This window comes from Podarcis bocagei, assembly GCF_964188305.1.
Source record: "Podarcis bocagei genome assembly, chromosome: 14".
Lineage (NCBI taxonomy): Eukaryota > Metazoa > Chordata > Lepidosauria > Squamata > Lacertidae > Podarcis > Podarcis bocagei.
Window position 1 is genome coordinate 7,073,412 of NC_138139.1, and position 17,628 is coordinate 7,091,039.

The window sequence follows — 17,628 nt, forward strand, 5'->3', positions numbered from 1 at the left end:
AGTCATGGCTCTGCAGGGCATTGTGTTCCATAGTGCAGTATTTTGTAGTGTGATATTACAGCCAAATGGTAAGTCAAAGGAGCAGCAGCTCAAGGGGGAATTTGGGGACCCGATACCCTTGGCGTGGTGCATGCCCCATGTCTGAATTGTCCCCTTGAGAGAAAAGGGGAAGAAGAAGAAGAAGAAGAAGAAGAAGAAGAAGAAGAAGAAGAAGAAGAAGAAGAAGAAGAAGAAGAAGAAGAAGAAGCAGCAGCAGCAGCAGCAGCAGCAGCAGCAGAAGCAGCAGCAGCCGACCTGGGGACTCGTTTCTCCATCACAAATCAGGAGCACAAACCAACCTGGGACCATCCAGCAGTTGCTGTTGGACTCTAACCCCCACATTTCCTGACCACTGGCCATGCTGGCTGCTGGGGCTTCTAGGAGATGGACTCCAACTCCAGCTGGAGGGCACCATCTTGGTTACTCATGTGGCCCCAGTTGCTCCAATTCAGCAGTTTGTTGCAGGAAAGAGCTGGGAGGAGCCTTGTATGCACTTTTGCACATCTTTAACCTGTTCTCTTTGCTGTCCCTTCTAGAGGCATCAGACCCTACAGATCTAATTTAGGCAGGGATTTGGAAAAGACGATTCCCTCTAGTAGCATATCTGGTGGTTCCCCCGTAGCCACAGATTTTGAGAACAAGGCAGTCCTTTAAAACAGGAAATGATGCAAAATATTACCCCTCCTCACCCCCAGGGACACTTGCTTCCTGGCTTCCCCAATTAAAAAACCTCTTCCCTCCTGCAACTGGAGTGCCACCCCCAAGACTGCAATGAACATGCAAGGCTCCAGATTCTGGTCCAAAATGTTTCAGGTCAGCTGGAGATCCACTTGTTTAAAATGGGGAAATCAGATCCTCCCCTCATATGATTCTGGCCTTGCCGCTCTGATCCCACCACGACCACTCTGGATTAATTCTGCTGGAGCCATGGTGGCGAAGATTAATGCATCCAGCTGAGCTCCTCGACACCTGGCAGGGAAGTTGGCACCACTCCCAAATGGGGCCCAGCGAAGAGAGTAGTTCATCATGATCTTTGAGCGAGAGCCAGTTATGTGGCAGCGGCAGCTAATTAGCCAAAGGATGAGAAATGCGGCAGAGCAGCTGATGGAGGGAGGAAACAGGACCTACTAGTGGGACACTTCTCTCCCCTACCCCCCATCCGAGTCTGTCCTGCAGATCTGGCCACTGTCACTCACACTCAGATCAGATGGCCACAAAGCCCACTCCACGAAGCTGCCTGTGAAAGGTGCTTGGCAGCGCCAGCTGGTTTGTGCCCACTTTTCAGGACAGACGGGGGTGTTAACTTGTTCCTACTTGCACTGGCTTGCAGCTTATTTCAGGACTTGAGGGTGACTCGCTTTGTGGCTGCACCTGAGCTGTGCAGTGCATTTCCTGAAAGAGCTTTGAGTGGATAGCCTCTTGCCTGAGTTTGGAGGACAGCAAAGACTCCCCTCGCCACCCCTGCTTTCAGTTTCCAACCTCCTGCTGCAGTTACTGTGCTTTTAAACTGACCTACTTGATTTTACACTCCTCTAGCTGCCACTTTAAGGAATTCAAATATGCATTTGTTTTTATTTTTCACAAATTTCTTGTTGTTAATCTAGATGTTACCGTTTCGGTGTGGAAATTTCTAAAATTAACAGAAAAACTGGCTCTCTGGGTTTGCTACTTAGGCAAGAGGTGTCTCCCAGCCATCCGTGGGGCTGAACTGATTGGAGATAAGGGTTAGGCTCTCCATCCTTGAACTACAACCACTTTCTTTGTTGTGCCTAAGGTCACCTGTCCCATGTGCAGAAAGAAGACTCCAGCCCAGCAACTCCACAGGACACGCTTGTGTCCCTTTTCTTATGCCAGTGTCCAACTGATTAAGTCATACCTTAATTGTTGCCAGCACCACATCCATTATTGCGCACTGCCTCAGTGTCAGGCTTTTGGTTTCTTCTCGGATGACGTGGTCCTAAAAAAAAATACAAAGATGGAGTAACTGCTGTTTGCTCTTTCCAAAGATGGTCAAATACCTTTCCGCCTGTGTAAAACAAGGTGGCTGACACTTTTGCAGCTGCTCATTGTGGAGTCAACGAGGTACACAAAGGGAAGTTCCTTGTCTCTGGCTAGGGCTTCTCTGCTACGGAGAAGAGCTGACTGTTTGCTAAGATGGCTTTGAAGAGGGGATTAGGCACTTTCATGGAGGAGGAGGAAGAGGTGATAAGGTCTGGCTGGAATAGATGGATCCTTGGCCCCCAGCCTTTGCATTCCATGGGGAGGGGCCAACAATGTCCTCCGATTACTGGGGGTGGGGAATGACTGTGCCCTGAGAGCAGCACAGTTGCCAAGGCAGGAAAGGGATACTCCAGTGCCTGCGAGGAGGTGATGTGAACAAGCCTCAGCCATGGAGAGGGTGTTGTGTCTCTTTTCCTTCAAGCTGCATAGACTTCCCTTACCTTTAGTTTAGACAACTGGCCAAAGTCTTTGGCTGCGCTGAGGATCATCGGAGGGCCCTGTGGAGAGAATAAATAATATAGAAGCAGCAGCAGCAGCAGCAGCAGGTGGGAAAGTGAGACTGCCATGGTGGGGCTGCCCTGAGGGCCAGCCAAGGGGGCTCCTCTCACTCAGGGCACGTGGCCTGGGTGCCACTCTGGCTGGGGCTGTGAGGGGCAGGGGAGACCTTTCCTAGGTTGATGCCCTAGACTACCAAGTGCTCCCAGTGGGCAAGTGGAGCTGCCAAGGTGTGTTCCGCTCTAGACTTTTCAAAGGCAGAGGAGCAAGGGCGGCCTGCCTTCTCTAGCCTGGGCTGGAAGTGGAAGGGAAGCAAAGAGGAACTGAGTCTGCAAGAATCTGTGGTCCCAACCTGGGGAGGCCCAGCCAGGCAATGGAAGATTTCTGTGGCCAAGCTGAGGAAGATGACGATCTCTGGGGGCTGCCTGCTTTCAGGAGCGTGTTGAGATTCATTGGGGAAGAAGGAAGGAAGAAGTCTTCAGCACAATCATCAAAAGACCCATCACTGCAGGCAAAAGGACTTTGGATTTAATGCCATCCCTGCTGCAGTTGCCTGTGGCTCTGTGGCTGGTTTGGGCAGCCAGAGGAAGCTGCGGGCACCAAGCAGTGAGTGAACCTCCTCTCTCAGTCTCAAAATTGCCCTTTGCTCAAGGGAGCAGAAGGAAGTCCTTCCCATGAGCCATGGCTACCAGGCAAATGAAAGTGAGAGGGTCGAGACCCCGTTTCAAGGACCAGAGGCCTCCAAGCACCCTCATGTTGCCCTCTAAAGTGTGTCAAGTGGTTGCCATGGCAAAGGAGCAATTAGCTGTCAACAGTGAAAGGATGGAGTCCACCTTCACTAATTGGACGAGGAAAGTGGCAGACAGACTCCCGACTCGCAGTCCTCACTGCCAACTGCATGCTGTGGAGGAAGCTGCAGACCGTCCCCCCCAACTGAACACTTGGGCGACCTCCACAGCGGGTGACCCTGACAGGACCCCGTAGCCATTGAACTCCATCCCACTAAGCAGACTCCACACTGACATGCTGTCTTTTCCAAAGCCAAGAGCTCTCTTGGTTTGCTGCTGCTGGCTGCTTAACTCACAAACGGCCCTCTCTCTCTGAAGGCCGTTTTCATGCCGGCTTCGTCTGAGGGAAAGGGAAGTCCATGTGTCTCTTGAGAGGGCCAAATCCATCCATCCTGCCCTCTTTTCAGGGACCTAGGGACAGATTCAGCTATTGAGTCCTGCCAGCAGAAGCAAGGACTTCCACTAGTGCAACAGGCTTTTCCCTCCCTACACATCCCCCCAAATTGGCTGTGGGGTGTGTGCCAGGAGAACTCCCAGAACAGCATGGGGAGGCGGAAGATGGGAGGGGGAGGGGCATTGTTCTGTCTAGCAAGCTCATATGCCATTGTGCTGATGAAACGATTGCCATTGCTCCTCCCTTATAATTCCAAACAGCATAACAGCAGCTTACGAATGTGGGCTTGTAGGATTTCAGTGCCCTCATTAGAGGGTGGTTCCCTACCCCCTTACGACTTTCATTTTGAGCATCTTCCCGCCAACAAGCAAACAAGCAAAGTAGCTTAAAATGTGCATTTCCAAAGAGCTGTATTTGTTTATATGACAAAATGGAGCCCGGACCAAGTGCTGGTTCTCTGCAAGGCTTACGGGAGACTCACAGTTTGGTCTGTCAGTGGTGGGAGTACAATCTGTTTTTCTATCCGGTTCAGGACCAGTTTCCAGAGCTCTTTCAAAACACGCTTCAGAACGGTCTTCTCGCAGATTTTTGCCGATAGGCTTAAGCTGCAAAACAATCCAACGCTCTCAAAATCTTCATCTATATAGGCAGTTTACAAAGCAAAAACTATGTAACCATGCAACTAGAATACAAAGAAAAATGCACACTGCTGATAAAAGCCCAGACTCTAAATGCTTCCCCAGCCTTCCCTCCCACCAGGGAGAAGCCCACGTAAATCACAGCACCGCTGGCAGGTAGTGATTGCATGAAGAAGCAAAACCACGAAGCAACAGGAACAGATGGCAGGGGGCGGGGGGAATTGAGGGGCCGTTTTCATGGGTTCAGCGCCTGTTGCAATTATGGGCCTGGCTGCTGGCTGCACAATGGGGTGCCTGGCACACAAAGCATGGCACAGAACAATGCAGCGCCCAAAGGAGCCGAGCTGAAAAGAGGATCTCTTCTAGGGGGAGAATAGGGGATAGGTCCTTGTGGGACCATTGTGGAGGTTCTTGAGACATGAATGAATGTGAGCTGCTTTGAGAGCTGAGAGAGGGCACCAGGGTCCGGGTATTGGTGCATTGCAGAGCCCAATGCTGTTTGCCACAGACCAGACCATCTGTCTGGACACAGCAGTAAAGCCCACAGCACCTGCCCTGCTTACGTTTTGTCCAGGAAGTCCATCAGGGGCCGCAGCACAATCTCTGCATCCACAGTGTTGTTGTTCTTGTTGGCAGCCGCAGTCCCGTCTCCTTTCATCTGGTTCAGCTCCAAGCTCATCTGCCGCACACACTCCTCAATGACAGGCTGGAAGCTGGAAGGGACCAGAAAGGAGGGGATGGGGTGTTAGAATTCCTGCTCCGTGGTTGCAGTCATGGGGTTTTTGTCTATCACATGATGGTGTATGTTTTGACTCCACAGAGTGGGAAGTGACGGAGACAGGATGTTCGTGTTACTGTGTTCCGTGAAGTAGGACTATTGTCCTTTGTTCTTTTTCTCTTTGCTGTCTGATGCTAGAGAGGGAGTCATGTTGCAGTGTTCCGTGTGTGTTTATATGTAAATAAAGTAGATTAGCCAAAATGCTGAGTTGCTGAGGTCTGTCATGCAAGGTGCGCAAACTCTGCGGATCCCTAAGTGTGCCGATGTCGGTTGGCATCGGTCGCTGTGATGTTTGGGCTGAAGAAAGCTTTTGAAGCTCCCGAACGATCGACCAGGAGGGAGGGAAGATGTTAGTTGGGCATGTGTCTCTGCCAGGGTCCTACTCAAGTGTAGGCTGAACTCCTGACATGAGGATGGAGGTGCCAGAACTGGCCAAACACGGCAAAGCAGACCCTTCCCCAGAGGTTCTCTATGTTGCTGCCTTCCCTCTGGTAGACCACAGCTCCCTTCCTTGTGTGGTAATTATACTTTAAAGAGTTGTGTGGACGTTGCCCTGGGTCATTTGACCCTCTTATATAGTTCTCCCCCCCCCCGGCAAATCTACACAACACATTAAAGTTTAAAAATAGCATATGACTTTTATTTGCTGTACCGGCTCTTGTCATAGTGAATGTACAAGCGAGGTAGGCAATACAGTGTTACCTTTGGTTGTGAACGGGATCCGTTCTGGAGCCCTGTTCGCAACCTGAAAGGAACACAACCCGCGTCTGCGTGTCTGTGCACGCGCAGGTGGCGATTCGCCACTTCTGCGCATGCGCGTGATGTCATTTTGCGCGTTTGCGCATGCGCAAGTGGTGAAACCCGGAAGTAACCCTTTCTGGTACTTCCGGGTCAACACGGGACGCAAACTGAAAACGCGCAGCCTGAAGCAAACATAACATGAGGTATGACACTACTTCTGTTACTGAAACATACATGAATTTGTATCTGAGGCTGATTAATATTTACAGACTGAGGCAGCAGCAAAGCACAACACACTTGCTGCTCTAACAAGTTAAAATCCACACAGCAGTTGATGACTGAACTAACTGATAAAAACTATATGACATCGCAAGGACTGGCGCCAAATATAGGGGGTGCCCATACCATGACCTCTGAGGCAGTGTTTGAGGGCCTGCAAAGTCTCTGACGTGACTTCCAGTAGAAACCATTGGGCGCCACTGGGCACCCATAATCTGGGGTCCACGTTGGCACCCCTGATCACAACATTCTATGCTAAAACATTAACCCTTTGCGTGGTATTTTGGATGTACCATTCCCACCCCCCAACAAGGGCCATTTCCCCTTCTCCTAGTAGAAGTCTCTGGCACTCTGGATCTCTGGCTGTGGGGTGAAGGGCAGAGGCCGACCCAAGGGTGGGGCACTGTCTGATGCAGAGAGGGCACTTGAGACCAGGTGTGATCCTGGGTGGGGGACATTTTGGCACTTGAGTTAAACAAAAATTGACGCCCCACCCACCCAGAAGGGGCAAGTGAAGATCTACATCTGGAATGGGGGCGTGGGGGGAGGGAGATAAAGATCTACATCAGGATCTGCTACCCTGGAGGATCCTGCCACCTGAAGTGGTTGCCACACCTTGCCTCATGGGTGGGTGGGCCGACCGTGGGGGGTTGAGGTTCCACAGCGGATCCACACCCAACCTCCCACCCCATTCTGAAAGCCCTTTTGGAAAACCTGGCCATGCGCCATTCCACTCCCTCTTCCCCTTCCCAGGCCAACCACATGACAAAAAAGCCCTTTGCACCCTAGAACATCTCATATATTATTTCCTTTAATGCATTTGACCCCTGCCTTTAGGAAAATCCCTGGTAAGGCAGCTTTCTAAGGGGCACAGGGACTTCCCAAGAGCTGGTGGCAAGGCAGGGACTGAAAAGTGGCTCCCCCCCAATGCTGTAGGGTATGTAATGCAGCCCCACAAGTGTGTGTCTGGGAGCGGCAACGAAGCAGGCCCATTACCTGGCGCCGTAGGTCACGCTGAGCTCATCCAGGACTCCACTGAGCTTGGCCTGCAGCTCTTTCAAGGCCTCGCTGGCCTCCGGGTCCAGCTGGAAAAAGGCAACGGTGAGGTTAGTTCCCCCTGCTTGGCTTCACCCGCTTCTTCTCTGCATCGGAATTAGTGGGAGGAGGAGAAGGCATCCATCGCTTAGATGGCATTAATGGAAAACAAGCGTGGAAACCCTTCGAGGCTGTGTGGGGATGGAAGGTGGGACCCCAAACAGGACTTGAATTGACATAGGGCATGGCCCACTCTTAAAGTCCGTCTATACCCACCTCATTGGACTGGAGGGGGCATGGCCTGCCTCCGGGGGGGGGGGTGAGCTGCCGTGTGCTTCCCCTTCCTCAGCCACCTGCTCAGGCTGCCTCTGGAAATGCCTGGCAGAAGAAGCACAAAGGGCGAGGAGGGGCAGGAGGAGCTGCGCTCATTGGCTGAGGGGGATCCATAGAGGTGCCCGTCAAGCCAAACACAAAGGTGTCACCAGAGGCAAAGATGGCCTCCCCATGCCACGCCCTGCCTGGCTGGCTGCCTTTTCCCTCCCACTAAAGCATGGCTGCAGCTCCCCATTTCTTACGCAGCCTTCTAGGGCAGGCACCTGCCCTGCCCTGGGACTGAACTTGCTTAGAGGCCCTTTTTTTAGATCGGGAGGGGATTCCACGCTGTTTTGCATTAGTGTAGAGAGAAGCAGAGCATCCAGCAATGAGGAGAAGAGCGTGGCAGACTCTACGGGTGTGGCTATTATTATTTTTGTGTGGAGCATGCTGTTTCTGGAGGGGGAAAGGGGGCTTCACAGGAGGGGGAGCTGTTCACTGTTAGCCCTTTGAGGGCATCAGGGTGGACCAACAAGAACCTGGACTGCCAGCACAGGCTGCTTCTGGAGGAGGCCCAAGGGGCACAGCCTTGGCACGCCGTCTGGAATGCAAACGCAGATGGAAGACAACCACGCCAGCCCCGTGGCCAGGGAGAATGGTGGTAGACGGGCTTTGCGTCGTGGAATGGGAGAGGGAGAAAGGGGTCCATGCACAGGCATTTTCGTTGCCCCACTGGCAGTGCAAATCCCACCTACCCCCAGAGTCCCTTTTAGGCAAGGGAGAGGCCCAGCCCTCTTGGCCCTTGGGGTTCACAGACTCCCACTTCACTAAAGCAGCACTCAGATCCTATTTTGCTAAAAACATCGCTATGATGGGAGTTCCAACTCCCTGTCTCCAAAGCCCCCTTTGGAGATAGGATACATGGGAAAGGGGACCAGTGCTACGAAGGGGGGTCACACTACTGCAGCTTCTCTGGATGCCAGCCCCAATGGCCCCCACACCACACTAGGCTTGGCTGTCCATCTGCATGGAGAGCATCTGCATGGTCACCTTGCATGATCCCAGGGAGCCCGACAATACTGGTGGGGCTTGCCTAACACATGGGGTTGCGTGGCCTACAGAAGACCATTGCTCCCAGGGAAAGCCCTTCAGAAGCTGACATGGCAGGTGGGGCACAGGGAAGACTCTCCATTAGCAGCAGGGAGGCCTCGGAGAGCATTTGGTGGAAGTGGCTTCCAAGGCAGGGATGGTGACCTGGGGAGGCCCTTCAGCCGGACTTGGAAGCCTGCAGGTGGGAGAGGGAGCTTCCCCCTGGGGAGCCATTGCTGGTCAGCAGCGCAGGCGGCAGCCGATGGGACGGACCAGCCAGTGGACTGACTGGGCACAGGAGAAAAGCTTCAGACGCATCCCGTACACAGACTTTGGAGCACATGCTACTCTTGCTGGGTAATCAACTCTCTGCGCTGAGACCTGATCATCCACAGGCATTGCTAATCGTGATGCACCATTAATTGCTTTTCTGAAAATGCCCATATAGCCTACGTCACCCAAGGACAGGCAGGTAATTCAAACACAGAAAACAGCAAACTAAAGCAGTTGAGTGCAGATCCACGGGCCGCGCCGTGGAAGCCACAGAGGCCCCCTTCTAGCACTTGCTTAAGCCTCACGAAAGACAAGCAAGGAAGGGGAGCTTCCGTTTTGCGCATGCTCGGAGAAGAGGCCGGCTGTTGATTTCATGGAGGGCTGGCCTGGGGTGGGGGGAGGAGGCAGAGGCATTTGCATTGTGCCTCTGCCACGGATCCTTGGGCGGGTGCTGGGCCTGCTGCTTGCCCAGTCTGCATGCCCTTTAGTAAGAAAACAGTACAAAACAGAGCTCCCACACACTGAGCCTGACCCTTTCCTTTCACAGAAGAAGAAAGCTCCGCTCAGCTTTCCCCCCATGGAACTGAATGGGGCAGCCCTTGGGAGCTTCTGCTGAGATGGAAGGAGGCTTTCTCCAGCCTCAGTTGCTGAGGGGTAAAATGGGGAAAACATGAGCACTCTTCTTCTTCGTCTTCTTCCTCTTCTTCTTCGTCTTCTTCCTCTTCTTCTTCGTCTTCTTCCTCCTCGTCGTCTTCTTCTTCTTCTTCTTCTTCTTCTTCTTCTTCTTCTTCTTCTTCTTCTTCTTCTTCTTCTTCTTCTTCTTCTTCTTCTTCTCCTTGCCATAAGGAGGAAGAGAGGAGGCGAAGCTAAGCAAGAGCTTGATGTAGAAATGTAGGCTGCAAATTAGCGTAGAGCAAAATGTGGATTCTCTAAATCTGCAGGGCTAAAAGCAGGTGAATGTGTGCTTGATTGTGGCCATTGTTGGTGGCTTGGAAGTTTTCAATTCACTCAGGAGGTCCAGTCGTGGCCATGTGCACAAGCGTGCCTTGCCCTCCTCCCTCCCAGCATTAGAAAAAATGTGCCTCTTGGCCACATCCTTCCTTCCCTCCTTCCTTTCTCAACTGGGACTTTAATTTGTGATATCCCAAACAGCCCCTGCAGTGAAGCTGTCTGATGCCCTCTTCTTCCGCTCCCGCTCAGGCGTGACGTCCAAGTCTGTTCATTTATCCAGTTGCTTTCAAATGAATTAAATCAGCTTAAACCCCAGTGCTTTGGTTTACAGCCGCATTGCCTGTTTGTTTGTTTGTTTGTTTGTTTGTTTTTAAGCAAACAGTCGTCCCCCCCTCCAGCAAGTCTTCATGGCCTTTGCATTCTAAAAAAGAAGCCATCCGTTTGTCCACTGAAAGATCTGGACTCCAATCTTTCTGGTGACTTAGGATTTGTCGATGAAGCACAGACACATAGCACCTCAGTAGTGCAAGGGCTCTGAGCCGCCCAAGGAGGAGGAGAAGGAGGAGGAGGAAGAGGAGAAGAAGGAGGAGGAGGAGGAAGAGGAGAAGGAGGAGGAGGAATAAGAGAAGGTGCGCTTACTATCACAAACCTCAAAAGAGAACCGCTCTCCTTCTTGCTTCTGCTCATGGAATGGCAAGTTAAAGGTATTGGACAAAGACAGGACGACAGATTACAGACAAGCAGTGGGCACCCTTGACTCCCCTTCCACTCCCCACCTGCCCACAGAAAGCAAATCACCAGCCCAGCTGGAAACGGACACATCACCAAATGGAGTCACAAGATGGCCTAGCAGGAGCCATAAGGAGGAAGAGGTGCCAGGAGGAGGCAGGAGACCAGAAGGGAACACACAGTGGGCAGTGCCAGTCGCACACCACAGATAATGGCCTATCCAAGGACGTGGCTTTCTCTCCCCGCTCCAATGTCTCAAGCCCCGTCCCCCCAAAAGAGAGGATGAGCCAATGGCAGATGGAAAAACCAGCAAGTCCAACGCAGACTTTGTGCGGGCTGTCTCCTTTTTTTTTTTTTTTTTAAAAAGCACAGGACATATTCTTTGTTCCCTGGCTTAACCCATTTTGACTGCAAAAAGGGGAAATCTCAACAAAACGCAGGGAACAAATGTGCTCCCATAGCAGGAAGACTGCCGAATCTGGAGGGACTCTCCTGTCCACATAATTTCCACTCCTGGGATGGCAGGGCCAGAGCGGCCTTTCTAAGCTCCTAGGCTAGGGAGGCAGTCAGGGAACACAGTTGGTGGCTCTGCAGACACCTGTCAATCAAAAGCAGGACCGGAACGAGATGCAGGCACCCCAGACGGGCCTACGGATGCCTGAAGCACCCTAAACCTCCTTCATATTTTGTTTCTCTTGGCAGAGCTCAAGGGTCAAAGCACACAAGCCACGACAACTCACCTCTTTGCCCCCCATGGCTTCAAACATCTTCTCGAGCAGAACTCGCAGTTGCTGGATGTTGTTCATCAAGATACAGGGCTATGAAGGAAAGACACGACATGGATTTATTTAACTCTACCAGGAGCTGTGATCCGGCCCCAAAACAGTGCCAAGTCTGGCCAGGCAGCCCTAATGGAGGAGGAGGGTTTTGGAACGGCATCTTGGGGCTTGAGGGGTGACCCTACCTCTACCCCCAGCCCAAGGTGCTGAAGAAAGAGAGGCCCCCTCCCCTGTTTATTTTGGGGTTTGTTTTTATGTTTATGTATTTTGTGGTCATTTGGTGTAGTGGTTGGCGTGTTGGGAGACCAGGATCTGAATCCCCACTCAGCCATGAAACTCTCTGGGTGACTTTGGGCCACCCAATGCCTCTCAGCTGAACCTGCCTCACAGAATTGTTGTGTGGCTTCAATGAGGAAGGGGAGAGCTATGTACACACCTTGAGCTCCTTGGAGGAAAAGGTGGAATGTAAATGCCAATAATGCTAATAATACTGCAAATAATAATAATAATAATAATAATAATAATAATAATAATAATAATAATAATAATACAGTGGTACCTCTGGTTGTGAATGGGATCCGTTCTGGAGCCCTGTTCGCAACATGAGCAGAACGCAACCCGCGTCTGCACATGCGCGGGTCGCGATTCGCCGCTTCTGCGCATGCCGTCATTTTGAGTGTTTGCGCATGCGCGAGAGGCAAAACCTGGAAGTAACCCTTTCCAGTACTTCCGGGTCGCCGCGGAACGCAACTTGAAAAGACGTAACCTGAACCGAACGTAACAAGGGGTATGACTGTAATAATAATTTTATATTGTATTTTTTTACAGTGAAGTGCCCTGAGAGCTATGGATGAAGGGCACTATAGAAATTTACTACTGCTGCTACTACTACTATCCTTTTATTGATTTACCACTTCTCTATACCGTTCCAAAAAGTTCAGGGTGGTGTACATGGGGCTGTCCTTTTAGCCATCACAACAACGCTACGAGGTGGGGCAGGATGAAAGTGACTGCTCCAAAGTCCCTTCATGGCTGACAGTGCGGACTGCAGCCTGGGCCTCCACAGTCTCAGCCTAGAACACTGTCCATTAAGTGACACTGGCTGGCTCAACAGTCCTGAGCTCAAGGGACAGAGAACCTGCCCTGGCCTAAAGCAGCTCAGGAGATCAATGAAGAGGGTGCTTAACCCTTTTCTCTCATTCATCCGAATCGTTTCCCTGAAGCTGCTACTTGGAGATGGGGGTGGGGGTGGAGGGAGGCAGCATCTATAAAAGTGTGGCATCTATATTACCCCCCTCCCCACCCAATCTGTGGTTAAAGGCAGCTTCATGAAGACAATTGGGGAAAGGCTCAATTGCCTCTCCCAGAGCGCCCCTTCCCCAGAGCTGCTGCATGGGCCTGCTAATTAGGAAAAGCTAATGAGTCATGGCTCTCTCTCATCTGGTCCCTGGAAGGAGCCGCTGACCCAGCCTCCCCAAGGACAGGAAGCCAGCTGCCCTCCACCTGGCCAGCCTCTCCCCTAAGAGATCGCGCGCCGCCCTCCACACAGAACCTGTTTCACCCCAACCTGCCGGGATCGTAGGACAGCACGTTAAGAAGAAATTAAATTTCACTCACCAAATTTTCTTTATCGCAATAAGAGCTGAAATCATTTGTAATAATTACAGCGTACTGAACAAGCACTTTATGGATCGTCTGGGGGGAAAAGCACACACACAAAGGAACAGCAGTCAGTGTCACATTACTGTGGCAACTCCACGGGGCGGGGGGGTTCAGTCCTTGGAGCAGAAGAGCCGAACCTCATTCCAGACCCCCTGGCCAAGGAATTAAGCTCCCTGGCACTTGGTCCAGAGTGGGGCTGGTGCCTTTGTCCCAAAGGAGCATCAATAAGTGAGTATGTTCCTAGGGATGGAAGACTCTCTGGCAATGTCGTTTTCTCCCAGTTTCTCACTTCTCCAGGCTTTAATTATTTCCTGCAGCTATCTGCTATTTTTGTCTGTGCGCCCCACCACAATTCACAGAAACTTAGGCCATGGCTTTGTTGCACCCCACCCCACCAGAAATCTGCTCTTAACTCCTGAAACAGGGGGAAATTGAGGAAAGGGGCCTAGCAGAGGTGGAGCAACCTTCTCTGGTACTCGGAGTGGCGCTTGTCCCAGGGGGCGTGGCACATGTCCCAGGGTGCACGGTGAGTGGCGCATGCCCTGGGAGGTGATGCCAATCGGGGGTCAGCATTTTGTCCTCCCCCCAGAATAGCACCCGGGGCGTACTGCCCCCCGACCCCGCCTCGGAACACCCCCGGGGCCTAGGACCCCCTGGTTGCTTAACAACCAGGAGTGCATAACCATAAGAACAGCAATAACACAAGGACCGTCTCTTCCCATATGAACTGACCAAGACCCTGCAATACTCATCTAATAATAATCATAATAAATTTTATTTATACCTCGCCGGCCAGGACCGGGCTCAGGGCAGTTAACATCAAAATAAGATGCATTAAAAACATAACTCAAACAATCAATTAATATACAGCTTAAAATCAAATTTGGAGCAGAATACAATCAGATGGAACTATAGGGGATGGGAACATTGAGGGCTCACCACCTGCGGCCCTTCTTTGTCTGCCTCCACCCTGAGAGGTCTGGAGGGGGGCAACGCGTGAACAGGCCTCTTCTGTGGTAGCTCCCCGCTTGTGGAATGCACTCCCCAGGGAGTCTCGCCTGGGACCTTCATTAAGTGCCAGGCAAAAATATTTTTATTCCCACAGGGAATTAATTAAAAATCGATGGCCTTTTAAACTGTGTGTTGGGGTGGTGGTATTGTTTTGTTTGTTATTATGTCATGTATTTTTTGTTTGTATATAGTCAAAAGGCCTGTGATGCTCGGATGAAGGGTGGTATATAAATTTAATAAAATAAACAACATAAGCATGGCATTTCCATCTTTGTTGAGCCAACACTGGGCCGGGCAGACTCCGCCAGACTAAAGCAGCTTTGCCCCTCCAAGGCATCTACCTTGCAGCAAGCCTCTCATGCCCTCTCCTGTCCCATGGATGAGGGCCCAGTTACCTAGATAAGGTGTGGCTGACCTAACGCACACAGCTCTTATCCTGGACAGACATGACATCTAAAGGGAGAATTTCAGGACGTCAGAGGGCTGGAAAAGTGGAGATTTCCTGTCTGACAGGGCAACAAGCAAATGCTGAAGAATGCCAGCGAGGCTTAATATACAAGGCTACAGATTAAAACACCACAGGGACAAAACGTGACTCCTCCCTCACAAACCCCAAGCTGCGCAGAGGATGCAAATCTACCTTAGAAAACCTTCTCATGAGATGAGAGAGAGCTTCTGGATTTGGGCACTCCAGCTTCTTTATGATCTCAAAACTCTGGTTGAGCTGCGTGAAGACGTCCACCACCGAGCAGGAGAAAAGGGCATGGTCCGATGTTCGCTGGAACTACACAGACACCACAACACACAAGGACACACCGTTAAAGGGCGCTTGTGCTGGGTGTGTGGCTTCCCGGCTGCAGGCTCTTCTTCTCCGCCTATTCATTTTTTCCACTTTTCTCCCAGAAAGTGAACCCCAGACACACCCAAACAGCCACAGCAGCACCAGCCGTGGTTCCTCAGCTGAGCACACCAGGAGTGCAGCACAGACTGAGCAGCCCACATTTGAAAGAACTGGGCTTTGGGAAATCTGCCATCTAAATAGGTCATCAAGCAGCAATAGGGTCGTGTAAGGTTTGCACTCAGTGCTGCGTTGAGGCTGCTACGCTCTGTGGCGGCAAACACAGATCTTTCTCCTCACTCGTGGCGGTGGGGGTGGGGTGGGCAGTTCCTGGCCATGATTCCCTCGGCTGCTTCTGCAGAAAGATGCCCTTTTTACAGGATAATGCCTGGCTACAGCTACTGCCTTAATTATAGCTCTCTGGATAGGATTGCAAATGCTGTCACAGCAAATCAATGAAAGGGGCATTTTTGTCCAATAAAAAATTCCTCCTCCTCTTGTTTTCGCCTAGCAAAACAAGCCACTCTCAAATCTCTCCATGGTGGGGGAATAAGAGAGGAACAGGGCAAGGAAATAATCCATGTTTGCTGTGCAACAGGAAGTGCAGATGGGAGTAGGCAGGTGCATTTATTTACCTCAGGCAACATGTTATATGTCAAGAAACCTCTTGGCTCTAGGCTGCTGTGGATTGAGTGAGTGGGCCTCAGGACCACCGCCCCATCCCCCAAAGTGCCCCCTGCCTCAGGGCCTCCCCCACTTCACAGCTCTGCTCACCCCGTCCTTCTTGTCTCTTCCCAGCGCACCGTGAAGAAACTCCATGGAGACGTCCTCGTTCTCATCCAGCCACTGCATGACAAAAGGCTCAAACCACCTAGGGAGGGAGGAAGGCGGCTGCTTCACCCACATTCTTGTTTTTCAGACAGTCAACACAGGATCCTCCTTGTGCCTGAACGTGCACAGAGTGAAGCAGCCTTGATGCAAAGGATATGGCGCCTTGGGAGTGGCTCAAGGCAACCCTCAGCCCTGCAGCCCTGAAACTCCCCTTACTGCAGTATTGTGGCATCCACAGTTGGGGGATTCCAAGGTTAGGGGGATAAAGGGCTGCATTATGACTAAACTGTCAGACTGGAGAGGGTGGGGTCTTTTGGCCTGCCTTGATTCCCAGCCTCAGCTCTCCACCCGTCCTTGCCCAAACAGGATTCCGCACCGCCGGAGCACGATCGCTTCTCGGCCTTTTGGCTAAGATCATGTGTAGTGTAGTGTAGATTTCTGTTCTCATCCTGAAGCAAAGTTCTTAACCTGAAGCACTATTTCTGGGTTAGCGGAGTCTGTAACCTGAAGCATCTGTAACCTGAAGCACATGTAACCCGAGGTACCACTGTACTTTATTGTCACTTGTACAACTTGTATACAGTGAGATTACACGAGCACCCCCCACTCAGCTCTCTTAGTCTTAATTCCCCTCATTTACTGACACACCCACCAAACTCAAAAGTCAGTTGCCCTGTTGTTATCTTTTCATTCAGCAGCCTAACAGCCTACGGATAGAAGCTGTTCTTTACCCTGTTGGTGCAACTAATCATGCTTCTAGATCTTCTGCCTGAGGGCAGGAGGTCAAGAAAGTGCCCGCCAGGGTGTGAATCATCCCTGAGAATTTTCCTCACACTCCTGAGGAAATAGTTCTTCCGCTATTTCATCCAGCGGATTCACAGGATAGCACATAATATCTTGTGCTGTATTCACCACCCTCTGTAGGCACTTCCTATCAGATGATGTCAAACCAGTGCACCACACCTGGAATTCCAAGAAGCAACACAACAAATATGGCATGCAGCTGAGTGTGTGTGTGGGGGGGGAATGCTGAATGAATGGAAAGGAAAAACCAGTCCCGGGCCTGCTGGATCAGGCCAATGGCCCATGTAGTCCAGCAACCTGTTCTCAGGGTGACCAACCAGATGCCAAGGGAAACCAGTAAGGGGGATTTGAGTACAATAGCACTTTTCCCTCCCTTCCAGCAACTGGTATCCAGAAGCGAGCATAGCCATCCCGGCTAGCAGCCAACAATAGCTCTCTCCTCCAGGCTGAAGAATTTCCAGAATTGCCACGGCCTCCACACTCCTCCAAGGGGGTGCCATGCAGTCTGCATGATGTGGGCAGAAGCCTTCAGGCAGGAGGACGGCAGCAGCAGCAGCAGCAGCAGGTGTTGCCTTCATCCTGGGAGGAGCCACCCAGAGCCCGTCTGGAGCTTCTTCCAGCCTTGTGTCTCCCCACTCCCTCATTAATATTCTGATGCCTGCAAGAGGTTTTAAGTATAATTGCTGAAAAGCCCCTTCCTGAGAAACTGATTGCCTTTTCTCTGCAAAAGGTTCCCTGAGAAATAAAGAAGTCAGGGGAAAGACATTTAGAGTCTTTTAAAGTTCTAAGTGCACCTTAACACAAATGGACTCCAGTTTAAAGGATGTGCCGGATGAATATTTAAAGAAAACTGAGCCCAACAAGCAGAATAAAAGCTCCAGAATGTTCTTCCTCCCCCCAACTATTCCCCCCCCCCACTTACAGAGAGTATTCAGGCACTGCATCTCTGAACGAGGGGAGTTCGCGCACATATTCATTATAAAACCATTTCACTTTGAAGTGCAAATTCATATAATCTGTGCTCTTGCATAACCGTTGCTTTTCATGCTCTGTAATGGAACACAGAAAAATAAAAATAACATATTTAATAAAGTTCCAGCTGTAAATAAAATTACAGAGTCGCCGTGCACATTTTAGACCCAGCAAAATAAATCCTAATGG

At 51.2% G+C, this 17,628-nt stretch overlaps 1 protein-coding gene across 1 annotated transcript in view; it reads right to left on the reverse strand.

Moving 5' to 3' along the window:
- Positions 1-17,628, reverse strand: part of UNC13C (unc-13 homolog C) — a 131,107-nt gene that overhangs the window by 11,669 nt on the left and 101,810 nt on the right. The window contains exons 19-29 of the mRNA XM_081170723.1: positions 17,390-17,516; positions 15,607-15,703; positions 14,635-14,778; positions 12,939-13,016; positions 11,283-11,360; positions 10,463-10,492; positions 7,150-7,238; positions 4,919-5,068; positions 4,199-4,322; positions 2,481-2,537; positions 1,916-1,996 (exon numbers count right to left, since the gene is read on the reverse strand). Of these exons, the coding sequence (XP_081026849.1) occupies positions 1,916-1,996; positions 2,481-2,537; positions 4,199-4,322; positions 4,919-5,068; positions 7,150-7,238; positions 10,463-10,492; positions 11,283-11,360; positions 12,939-13,016; positions 14,635-14,778; positions 15,607-15,703; positions 17,390-17,516 (1,055 nt within the window). The remainder of the gene's footprint in view (positions 1-1,915; positions 1,997-2,480; positions 2,538-4,198; positions 4,323-4,918; positions 5,069-7,149; positions 7,239-10,462; positions 10,493-11,282; positions 11,361-12,938; positions 13,017-14,634; positions 14,779-15,606; positions 15,704-17,389; positions 17,517-17,628) is intronic.